The sequence below is a fragment of the Jatropha curcas genome, chromosome 10 (genome assembly GCF_041381405.1).
Source record: "Jatropha curcas cultivar XTBG-Jc1 chromosome 10, XTBG_Jcur_1.0, whole genome shotgun sequence".
NCBI lineage: Eukaryota > Viridiplantae > Streptophyta > Magnoliopsida > Malpighiales > Euphorbiaceae > Jatropha > Jatropha curcas.
The window spans coordinates 5,325,689-5,337,196 of NC_143160.1; the positions used below are offsets into that span (position 1 = coordinate 5,325,689).

At 34.4% G+C, this 11,508-nt stretch overlaps 2 protein-coding genes and 1 pseudogene across 3 annotated transcripts; all 3 read right to left on the reverse strand.

Annotated features, from left to right (window-relative positions):
- Nucleotides 1–503: 503 nt before the first annotated feature.
- Nucleotides 504–4,382, reverse strand: SIS3 (SUGAR-INSENSITIVE 3). Its single transcript, XM_012224691.3, has 10 exons — nt 4,100–4,382; nt 3,939–3,977; nt 3,409–3,475; nt 3,237–3,310; nt 2,642–2,780; nt 2,458–2,550; nt 2,178–2,243; nt 1,975–2,097; nt 1,297–1,410; nt 504–1,203 (listed from the first exon to the last, which is right to left on the reverse strand). Exons 1-10 carry the CDS (start codon nt 4,126–4,128, stop codon nt 799–801), a joined length of 1,149 nt encoding a protein of 382 aa, XP_012080081.1. The 5' UTR covers nt 4,129–4,382; the 3' UTR covers nt 504–798.
- Nucleotides 4,383–5,667: 1,285 nt separating this feature from the next.
- Nucleotides 5,668–7,813, reverse strand: LOC105640395 (Phosphoglycerate mutase family protein). Its single transcript, XM_012224693.4, has 5 exons — nt 7,155–7,813; nt 6,738–6,983; nt 6,364–6,445; nt 5,892–6,106; nt 5,668–5,818 (listed from the first exon to the last, which is right to left on the reverse strand). The coding sequence occupies exons 1-5, from the start codon at nt 7,382–7,384 to the stop codon at nt 5,698–5,700; spliced, it is 894 nt and encodes a 297-aa protein (XP_012080083.1). The 5' UTR covers nt 7,385–7,813; the 3' UTR covers nt 5,668–5,697.
- A 1,609-nt stretch (nt 7,814–9,422) lies between these two features.
- LOC105640747 (spermidine flavin-dependent amine oxidase-like) lies at nt 9,423–11,502 on the reverse strand (annotated as a pseudogene). Its single transcript, XR_016322989.1, has 8 exons — nt 11,325–11,502; nt 11,183–11,225; nt 10,770–11,005; nt 10,530–10,673; nt 10,302–10,451; nt 9,965–10,219; nt 9,783–9,864; nt 9,423–9,720 (listed from the first exon to the last, which is right to left on the reverse strand). The product of XR_016322989.1 is annotated as a spermidine flavin-dependent amine oxidase-like (transcript).
- Nucleotides 11,503–11,508: the final 6 nt, after the last annotated feature.

The following is an 11,508-nucleotide window of genomic DNA, read 5'->3' on the forward strand; positions in this document are numbered from 1 at the left end:
AGAGAGGAAGTAACTTGAATATTGAATTATAAGACTTCTTAATTTAATATTTTTAAGTAGTCAAGTTCACCAATTAGAAATGAGAGAATTACTTAATATATTTGACAGGATTTTCGAGTTTTGACCCTTCAATTCAAAAATTTCTAATGGCAAACTTGGAAATTAAAAATTCAAATGAGAGGCCAGAAAAAGCATTAGGAGATATGACTCTATCCATTTGCAATTCATTTTGATTTGCTTAGGCTCAGCTGTCTCAAACCAGACATTCCATTTGAATATTAAACTGTCGGTATCTTTATAAACATGGGCTTTCTTCAGATGGTACAATATAGGCAATTCAATTCAACTATGAAGATCCAGCAAAGGACCATTATTATATATATATATATATATATACATACACACAACACACACTATTTACAAAGCAAGAACATGCCAGTGAAGCTCAAAACTTATAATCGCTTAACATACAGCAAATGCACCATTACCACTAAAATAAAATCTGATAGAAAATGATTCTTTTTTTTTCCCCAATAGAAGTGTGAAATCAATACTACAATTAAGCAGGTGTCCATGGACAACCATGATGTGGATTTTCCCTCAGTTGGCTAGATTACAAAAAAAAAAAAAAAAAGGAAGAAACAAAAACAAAATATGATTACTGATTTTTTAGTTCAGATGGCTTTAGATGAATGAGTTACCTTTATCATTACAGTGAGAACAAAAACACCAAGCAATGGCCGTTAGCGAATATTCTTTGGCTTTTCTCCGCACAAGGTTAGAAATTGGTTAAAGAGACTAGTGTTGAGGAGGAGAGGACTGACCAACCAGGTTGTTACCAATAGAAGAAACTGGTTCCACACCTGTTGCTTCTCCAGTTGCTGCCATTGCATGTCCATGTTCAACAGCTTCCAGATCGACATCTAACTCACTGGAGGCCCCTGCATTCTCAGTACGAACGTGCCGGAGCAGACCCTGCAATCTCAACAGATATCTCTGGCTGGAAGGTTGAGTTTGCACATATCGGGTGGTTGTTACAACAGTTGCAGAAGGCCGTTCAGGATCGGAACGAAGATTGGATAAGGCACTAAGGTCAAGGTTCGGGAAAACTGAGCAACGGCACCGTGGACATTTCACATTCAGTCGAAGCCACTCGTCAATGCATTCTACATGGAAATTATGTGCACAAGGCAGGCCACGGACCTGTGCTATGTTTTTTTTTTTTTCCATAAGCAACATATAATTAAGGATAGTAGAAACAGTTATTACATAACCATTGAAGAGATCAAATATTACCTCATTCCCTACATGGAACTCCTCTAGGCAGATGGGGCATTCACTGCAATCAGTAGGAACAGCCTTTAGCCTGAACTTTGGAAGTTCCTGAATAAGTGCCTCCACTGCTTCTCTCTATGAAAAAACACTATAACCATTAGAATTAAAAACTCGTTATACTATCAAAAAATGCAAGGAAAACAATGGAAAGAATTAAAAGTGCATGACCTCAATGAACAATAACCAATGACTAATTGGAATTTGGAAGAAACAAAACCTATAATGGTTATTAAAAATTGACAATTGTCATAAGCAAAAAATTGAGTGTGTTCAAAGACAACGAAAGAAAGAGAATCCTCACTTCATATGCTTAATTGATTTAAAATTACCATCTACAGGGAAATAAGTCCCCAATTTTGCAAATGCTATTAATTAGAATGTTTTTTTCTATTCAGATTCCAAACCATGTTTTCAATCATCACTTCTAATGTTAGTACAGGAATGGAGTTCATTCGCATTACCTACTGAATTGTAGCTTTCAATAATGTTAATAATGAGGAAAATCTAAAACATGGACTTGCAAACTTACACTACCATACTTCATAGCTCAAGTGCAATAACACAAATGTGCATGAATACAGGTGGACTCAAAATGGAGGAAACATGTTACTCTTGCCCTTAAAAGTAACCAGCCCTCACCTGAGTAGGAGTCAAATAAAGTCCAGGATGGTATGCTGCAGTATCTTGACCTATGCCTCTCATTTCTTGACCTGCAGCAGCTTCAAATGCCCAATCTGGGACCCGGATCATGTCGACCAAAACCTGGATAACCACGCCTGGGCCCTAATTAAAGGAACCCCCCAAAAATAAAATTCAAGTATTCCAGATGCATGAAATATTACCCCATATTCTGAAATAGGAATTCCCTGCTGCGCACGTAAAAGATGTGCTTGTCTTCTTGTTAGCCACTGAAAGAATGCAGAAAAACAAGGATAAGAAGGTGCAGAAGCAATAAAGAAAGGATCAACAAGCGATATCTTTGGGATGAGCAGGGCAAAAATACGTGTGTAAACATAAGAAAAAGGATGGATAGGATAACTGATGAGCTGTCACGCCTTTCATAGAGTTAGATACAGCGTAAATCAAATTAACTACAGGATTATTAGGATGTGCTATGCTAACCTTTCCCACGGACATGCAAGCAATACAGAGGAGTCCACAATAGCTGAAAAGCAACCAAATGAGAAAACCCCATTTCTGACCTTCTTCTGGCAACTAGAAAAAGTTAAACACACCATCCCCCTTATCAAGAATGTCCTTGCCGATGAAAATGCTTTAAAATACCAAGTATAGGAAAATAACTTACACAATTTCTTGCCCTTGTGAACCAAAGCGTACCGATTATAGTCCAAGCCCAAAGAAATGGATAGAGTAGCAAAGACAGGATTGAAAGGACAATTATTCTTCCACAAAAACGGGCATACCTCTGCTGCCACCCAAAATCCCTAAAAGCATGTAAAACAGGAAAGGAGAACAAATTATCATGCGAGATCCAGTCATACAAACCATAAAGTAAGTTTAAAGATCCCAAATGTTCTCAAACTGGCCAAATTGGGAATCAAAATTTTAATTAAAAAATTCAACTTTTCATGCAGAGATTCTGACACGAGAACACAATTCCGCAATAACAAGCAACAAATTCTTCGAGGTAGTTGATTGCATCTCTTGTGAGATGTTAGCCTTTAGGTACTACAATAAAATTATATCTCATTCACATAACCCTTTTTCCACAACATAAAGCCAGTGTATGAATTGTTCAAAATATCATGTTTCAAGCAAAAATCTTGTTTATACCCTCTATCCCCCAAGGAAAACCCCACTAAAAACTGAGGCTAAATTCCAAAGCAGTGAAATGACGTCATCACAGAAAATGATAGTAACTGTAAGATAGGAGGCCTTACAAACCCATTCCAGCAGCAAGTCCATTATCTATGAACATCAATAGCCGAAAAATAAAAACAGATGTATAGTCAACCTGAAGCAGTAAACGCATATATTAACTATAATGCATAAATCCAAAAAAAAAAAAAAAAAAAAAAACATAATCATTCAATTGGTTAGATAGGTACTCACCACGATCCATATGTGCAACGGGTATTTACAAAGATGATATCGTTTCCAATTGATTGCAACAATGATTCTAAGTAAGATTGTAAAGGAAATACACATATATATGAACGCTAACGTTCCATTGCCCTCAGATTGATAATAAAGTAGAAATATAATGTTAAGCCATAATTAATTTTGAGAAAATAAAAGATCAATCAAATTAATCTTTGCTAAATGATCTTCACCGGCTCAATTCACCGTCTTGATTGCTTGTGAACTAAAGGCGCAACCAAAAAAGAAAATAAAAGAAAAATAGTGTCGCAAAGTAACAGTTTTTCCAGCAACCAACACAACGCAGTACAGATTAAAATTGGGAATAAAACCAGAATAAAATATAAAAACTACACAAAATATGCAATAAGTAAAGAATCAAAAGAATTTTTGTGAAAGTCTACAAAACCATTAACCAAAGCGTACAACCACTGCCAAATAATAGAAACTGAGCAAGAACACCCAAACATGCGAATGCTACATTTCCACAAAGAAAAGGATACACACTTGTAGCCAACATGGACAAGAAGAATCCATCGTACCTGAAACAACCCATTCCCGCATAAGAAGGAAGATGAAAGAAGAAGATGAAGAAACAAATCACCCCATTCTAACGAGAGTAACAGCGTAATAGAAACATGCAGAAGGATCGATAGGAACTGACCACTTGAAATCGACGCCTCTGATAGCCATAACGGAAAACCCTAAAAGACTAAGACTGACACCAAGAACTGAATCCTCATTTCAATGACCAAATGAAAGATGCTCCGAATCCGATTCCGATGCCCCGAAACGAATCCGAATCCTTCATGTATCGGGTTCCGTTTTATGCTGTTACTGACTTAGAAACTAAAAAGTGGAGAGATATATGTCATGGAGAGAAGGAAGCTTTTCTTTGAAGCACATCGAGAGAGACAGAGAGAGGTCGGTGAAGTGGAACAGTAGAAATGGTGGGGCTACAAAGAGACGGAAGGTTGACCGAAGTCTTTGTACCGTTACTTGACGGCGTTACGCAATCCGGTGGGTTTCGTGTGGGAGTTGTCTAAGCTGCCAAACCCAACAAGAGCAGCAACCAGCGAGGCCACTATTTTCCTTTATTTTATTATTTAGTATTTAATTTTATTTAATAGTACGGAAAATAATATATGCCACGTACGATGAGAATGCTGACGTGTTAAAATTAGGTTGGCTGGCTTTTCATGTTAAAATGTAGAAGAAGCATTGTCAAGAAGTTCAAAAAAAAAAAAAAAAAAAGAAGTTCAATTGTTTTTTAGTGAGGCGAAATCAAAATTTTAATACAACCAAATTAATCAGAATTTTCGAATTAATGAAAATTTATATTTAATTGAATTTATCAAATCATTTATAGCAACTACAAGGAAGTAGAAATCAAATATTAAGCGATTAATGTTAGCCGAAATGCCTAATTAACCGATTAAATTATAATATTTATCACCTATTTCTAAAAATTAAAATAATGACATTTTATTTTTTGATTAATTCGATTAGATTAAATTTTAATTGATGATTAAATAAATCTAAATTTATTAATTGAGTTGAAATTAATAATTGATTAACCGAATCAAATTAGCCTAACCGTCTGGCCACATTGGAAAAGATTTACCAAAATCCCTAACCGTCTTCCACCACTATGTGCGACTGACATCACATGATGGACTCACGAGTCACAAGTGTACATCATTTAGCTTTTTCCATATGGGGATTGCTTTTGACTGTGAAACAACTAAATAATGTGTGCCCAAAATCAGTAGGTCCAATTATTCGACTCTAATATAAATCAATTGAAGGGAAAATAATTCTTTGTAATAATAGTTTATTTAATTGTTTGAATTTTATCAAATTTATATTTTGTTTGGAAAAATAAAAAGGTAGAGAAAAGAAAAGGAGGGAGAAGCAGGAGGAGGAACGGGAGAAGAGTGTCCTTTACTCTTTTTCTTGTTTGGAAATAAAGGAAAAGAAAGGAAGTGAGAAGTTTTTTTAACAAAACAAAAATATGGAACATAAAATTACTATAATGTCCTCTATCAAGATGGACTAATGTAACGTTAGAATATATATATATATATATATATATATATATATATATATATATATATATATATATGTATATGGTTTGGTCTCAAATGACAGCAACCATATCCAAACCCAAGGTTAGATATATCCAACAGAGAAAGTAGTTTTTTTTTTTCAAAAATAAAAATAAAAATCATGTAAGCCAAATAAAAAAATTATTTCAGCATTTCAGGTACAGATTGGTGGATTTACACATTTATATAAAGCAGATGCAGGTTGCTTGTAAGTAGGTATACTACTAGTATCAACAAATCTGACTTCTCCAGGGCCAAATGAAAGATCTCTATGCCTGCAAAAACAACGACAGGCAAATTATCTCTTTATAGAAATTTTACTAGAAGTTAAAAACATTACTCGATTACCTTCGTAGATCAAGTCCGACTAAACCAGCTTGTAGAATTGTCAGATTGTCAGAATCTGGAGAGACAATAACGATTGTTTCTTCAGAGTATTGAGTCTCAAGAATGGACATAAGCTGTGTCACACGGACAAATACATCTGAAACACTTTCATTTGGGGTGCCATCATCTATAGGGGGAGGCTTATTTCTTGGAGAAATTGTATCTGATTCATATACCTGAACAGTTTCCCAACATGCAATTCCTCAGAATAATTACAAAATGAACTGAAATTTACCACCACCAATCAAAAAAGGAACTATTGTTTTAGTAATAATTAACTTCTACTTCTTATTCAAAGACATTTTGTGTTATCAATGGTATATATTTAGTCAAGAACAAATGAATGAACAAATAAAAATCATGTCTGAATAATTTCCACCAAGTGTTGAACAAGGATATTGTCAATTGTGTGATCTATAGATAGGGATCTTACTTCTGAAAGAGCTTCCAATTTCTTGCCTTCATAAGCTCCCAATCCGCGAGCATCCAGGAAGCTGTACTCTGGAACTATATAGCTGCAATCAACAAGAAACCACTGAAGCAATAAATAGCAATTAATTTACAGGAATACATGCTAATGAAACAAATATCAACTCATATTTTTCTGAAAAATGAAGGTTAGTACGACGCGCAAAAACTAGCTTAAACATACCATCTGACTACTACAAAAGAAAAACTAATGTCACACTGGCCAAAAGCAATGAGCTTCAACTCAACAATGAACTCGAAAACATCAAATTCTTTCTTATCCAAAACAGCCAAAGCTCAATTAATTAATTCCACAAATAGTCGGTCAAAGATTCATACCTTCTGCTGATTCCATTCACTGCAGCAATAATCTCTGCAGCCTGGTAAGCTCTCTGAGTAATGGAAGGCCAAATCCAACAGCCATTATCACAAGCTCCCATTGCCTTCAAATCTAAAGCAGCCTTTAGTGTCTGCTTCTTCCCTTTATCTGACAAACCACTATCAACTGATGTTTTTGCTACTGGGTTTGTGTTGATAATCCCTAGGCTCTCAAATTCAGATTCCCCAGCTCTCACCAGAAAATACCTTTAATACCCACAAAACATTCAATCCCAAAATCAAACAAAAGACAAGCAACGAGATTTACAGTAGATTCATGTTATTATATATAAGCGAGCTTAATTAGGGTTAAAACTACAATTCTCTCTTAGAAATAATATGTAGAGAGTAAATTAGCTTGTGGGTTGATAGAATTACCGGTTGCTAAGGCGGACGGGCGGCATTTGAAAGAGACCACGTGCTCCAGCAACTGGTGTGAGTATAGGGGATATGGAGATAGAGATGGAGATTGCGTTAAGGAGTTGGCGGCGATTTATAGGTTTAAGGCCATGGTTAAGGTTTTGAAAAGCTGGGGTTATTATGGACGATAGAGGAGAAGATAGGCGTGGAAGTGGGGCTGTTATCGAAGAGGAGGTGGTCACTGCCATTTTGGCGCGTTTGGGAGCGCCTTTTGCATTACAATCCCCCTCAAAACTTAATTTTCTAAGGTGAGAAAAACAACACTAACAGAACAAATTGATAGGGATAAACGACAAGACCAGGCAGGTAACGACATGGGATTTTCATAACTCAGACACATCAAATAAACAAGGAAAACAAATCCTACGATCAGACAATTTCATAGATACTACAACTTAGAAATAAGAATGATAAATCCCATAAGAAATAAGGATTTCTACCGATTGCCCAAGCATTCACAATAACTCTGCTCCTCTCAGGTATATCGTATCCATTAATGGTGCAGTGTTCTCTACATTCTCTTGGAACTAACAATGGAACAGGAGGATGTGGCCTTAAAGTTTCTTTTATGACCAATTTTAAGTAATTTAGTTCATTAAGACAGGCTTCATCAACGTTTCCTTTTGTTCTAAAGACTTGTCTCACCTCTGCTTGTGCCTTTTACATCACTTCTGGATTTTTCATCATTTATGGCATTGCCCATTCTATAGGTGTAGAAGATGTATCACTACCCGCAATAAACATGTCCTGAAATACATTACAATTAACTTGAGTAAATGATATGTGAAACGAAAAGAAATGATTAGCTTGAGTTAATTTTCGGGATTGAATAAATTGTAAATTAACTTTAGAGCCCCTTATTCAAAAAAAATAAAAATAAAAAAAAAGATCGATTCTCAAATCCAAAATTAACTTTTTAACCTGTGTAGACTTCAACTCTGTTTAAAACAATAAGAATTATTTTTATATTTTATATATTTTAAAATATTTTTCATTTTTTAAAAAATGCTTAAAGGTCTGTTCGGAATATTAACTGTAGTTGTTGGAAAAAATTTACATAGACTAAGTCCATCATCCCACTTATGAGCTAAACAAATCAAATTACAGATATTTTCAAAAGTGTTTCAACTTTTTTTTTTTTAAATTGTATGGTTCGACGTACCATTGTTTCAACAAAAATTACTAATTTCACTGGTTTGGTCTATAAGTGGGGCTATAGATCTAGTCTAAGCAAGTGTTTTTTCTGTAGTTGTTAATTATTGTAGTAGCAATTAGTTGTGGTGATTAGCTTTGAGTTGGTAGTGGGTGATAAAAGGGTTCAAATTAGAAGTGTTTGATAAAAAGCAACTGTTTAATTAGTTATAATAAAAAAGGACATTAGTTGCTTAATAAAAACAATCAAAAAAATTAATCAATCTCTATCAAACGCAAAAAGTTAAAGTGTGTAACGTTTCGTAAAAAGTTACGTCAAACTCTAAAAGTGATTATAAAAGCTACGTTATTGAAAGTTACAATTAATAGATATAGAAACACTAATAACTAGCTTAAAAATTATTTTTAACAAACAGAAAAAAAGAAAAATAATTTTTTTTATTCATAAAAGGCCCAATAAGTCGAAATAATAGTGAGAGCTATACAATATAGGTAGCTCTTTCTTAACTCAATAAATTGACCAATTATTATGGTGGTGAGGATTCAAACTCGAAGATATTTAACAAATTTGTATACTTTTAATTTAATTAACATTATTCATATTATTTTTAGTTTTTGAATGTTTATGTGTTAGGAACTTTAGGATACATTCATATTCCATCTTACAACAATAAAAAGCCAAACCAGGGCCAGCATATGTTTACCTTTTGATGTGCTTCTGACATTCACGTGCCATTGCCAAACCTTCACCAATTTTGCAGCGTGCTTTTTGTGTGCCACCTACTTTTTTTTTTTTTTTTACCTGTTTTATGAAGCGTGCGCCACTACCACCCACTTAAGAGTAACAGAGACCCAGTGAGCACTAAACACAATCATGACATTGCGGATTGGCTTATTAAAAAAAATTATCTATTTGGATTTGAGAAAAGGAAAAAAAAAAAAAAAGTACACATACATTGATTTTCTAAATAAAATTTACATTCAAACTTGCATTTCCAATTTCTCAAATCAAACATTTTATTTTTTGGAACAAAATAAAAACTTTATTACGAAACCTTATCAAAATCGATTACATTCTTCAAAAACGATGGGATATCATAATCCATTCATTTTCGCTAACATGAAGATCTCTTACATTACTACGAAGAGAGATCCCTTAATAGGGATTTACAATCGAAACAGAACATAGACATAACAGCAATGGTGCAAGAACCAAATTGCATAAAAACTTCATTTAATGGAGAGAAATTCTAGTCGCCTTGGATATTTTCCATCTCTAGCACTCAGAACTTTTCTAACTTATGTTTGTGTCTTTAACCTTTGCAAGATTCCTCCTTTATACACTTAATTAAATCATTTGCAGTATCAATACCTGTCAACACCATTTCTTTCTTTAGCATATAAGAAAAGGAGATACAATAGTAATAATTGTACCTGCAAAACAAGAACCAGTTGCAAATCCTATATATTTATTGCTGGTATGCTCTCCTGTAAAGTATACTGGACCGACAGGATCCTGTGCATATATACACATTTATGACAGAAACAAATATATTCACAAAAAAGAAAAGAAAATAATGTATATTTAGAAATGAAATTTTGCATATAATACTTACAGCTAAGTGTTCTTTGCGTTTTTCATTGTGACTACCAGGTCCATTAGCATAACTGCCTTTCTGTAATTCATCCAAGCCCCATCTAGGCACAAGTATTGCTTCTGGTTTAGGAATATTATTACCAAATAACTTTTTAAGTACTTCCATCATCTCTGCTTCAACTGCTTCTTCTGATAATTGCTCAATCCTTCTTGACTCATCACCCGTGACCGTTACGATTAAAATGTTTGATCCTGGATACTCATTCTCTAAATGCTGTCAAAGTAATTAAGTACTTTTTAGTGATTTTAAAGGTGTAGTTTTTAATTTTTTGCGTTTTAAAAAGGAATGACAATACCTGCCAAAATGGATAATAACCGCGCCTGACACGGGTATAAAGAAAGAACTCAGTTCCAGGACCAGTAGCCCAGAATTTGTAAGGGAACTTGAGAAAAATCTTGGTGTATATGGTCATGCTAAAATCTGAAATCGCAATCCTTTTCCATAGCTGATAGATCATTAAAAGTCAAGATTAGTTAAAAGAGATGGAAACTGTCAGAAAGAAACTTGAAGGAGAGAGACTTACAGGTTATTTTGGCTGGAAATGGATTAAATTACTCTGTAGAACACCAAGACTAGCAGAGACAATAACATACTTGGAATTGTACGTAGAACCATCCCCAGTTTTTACAGTAACTCTATCATCTGAGTAATTTATTTGTCTAACTACCTGAAAAAATGTTAAAACAACAAAACTAATGATTACTACGAGATGACAAAAATACTTACTTAATCTTATAATGTGGGCTAATTTAATTTTGATTACCTTATTAAGCTTAAGCTTGGGATCCTCAGTCAAAGAGGAAAGAAACTGCTTAGCAAGATCTTCAACTATGGCCTCAAAGCCTCTAGGATCAACCAGAAAGCATGGAACGGGTCCATGGTCTACAAAACTCGTTTCTGGGATATTTGTGCTTCAAGCTTGTTACTTTTGGTGGCTCTGCATCTATGTAGTCGTGGTGATAGTAATCTATTACCATTTCAAGTGGAGTTGTGGGTACCCTGCACCAAAAAAAAAAAAAAAAAAAAAGTTAAATTCTACTAAAATTATGAGTTCGACGCTTAATTAATCGGTTTGTATAAGCGTTGTGCAGCCAAAATTGAGACATCAACATCCTTTTCTTTCCCAGATAGATTTTTTGAAACTGCTGTGCAGAAATCACTTCTTTGAGCAGCTACCTTCTCAATTTCATCCACCACTTTTTTTGGGTAGAGTCCACCACTATTCAAAACAAAAAAATTATTAAGTTTAAACTCCAGTTAGTGTCTAATGAATTAAAATAAATTACTAGAAGAGGAAAAAGAAGGTGGAATATAATACTCTTGTCCATAAGACGTTGGCTGTGACATTTCCATAGTCATTAGTATAAGTTTTGAGTTTGAGTTTTTTGGCTATGTCCAATAAGGGATTAGGATTATGTCCCCCACCAAAAGGACAAGTGCCACCCACTTCGACTGTGACACCACTAAATTCAGCTTTCATTAAACGACCACCAATCCTGCCA

Bases quoted from the DNA above. Each gene is read 5' to 3' on its own strand.
- SIS3 (XM_012224691.3), bottom strand. From the start codon at position 4,128: ATGGCTATCAGAGGCGTCGATTTCAAGTG. The intron at 2,781-3,236 runs GTAAGGCCTCCT...ACATGCTTTTAG, and splicing joins CTTGCTGCTGGAATGGGTTT to GGATTTTGGGTGGCAGCAGA. The intron at 1,411-1,974 runs GTGAGGGCTGGT...GTTTTTTCATAG, and splicing joins TTTATTTGACTCCTACTCAG to AGAGAAGCAGTGGAGGCACT.
- LOC105640395 (XM_012224693.4), bottom strand. From the start codon at position 7,384: ATGGCAGTGACCACCTCCTCTTCGATAACAGCCCCACTTCCACGCCTA. The intron at 6,446-6,737 runs GTATGAATCTTT...TGTTGATTGCAG, and splicing joins GTGAATGGAATCAGCAGAAG to CTATATAGTTCCAGAGTACA. The intron at 5,819-5,891 runs GTAATCGAGTAA...TTGTTTTTGCAG, and splicing joins GTCGGACTTGATCTACGAAG to GCATAGAGATCTTTCATTTG.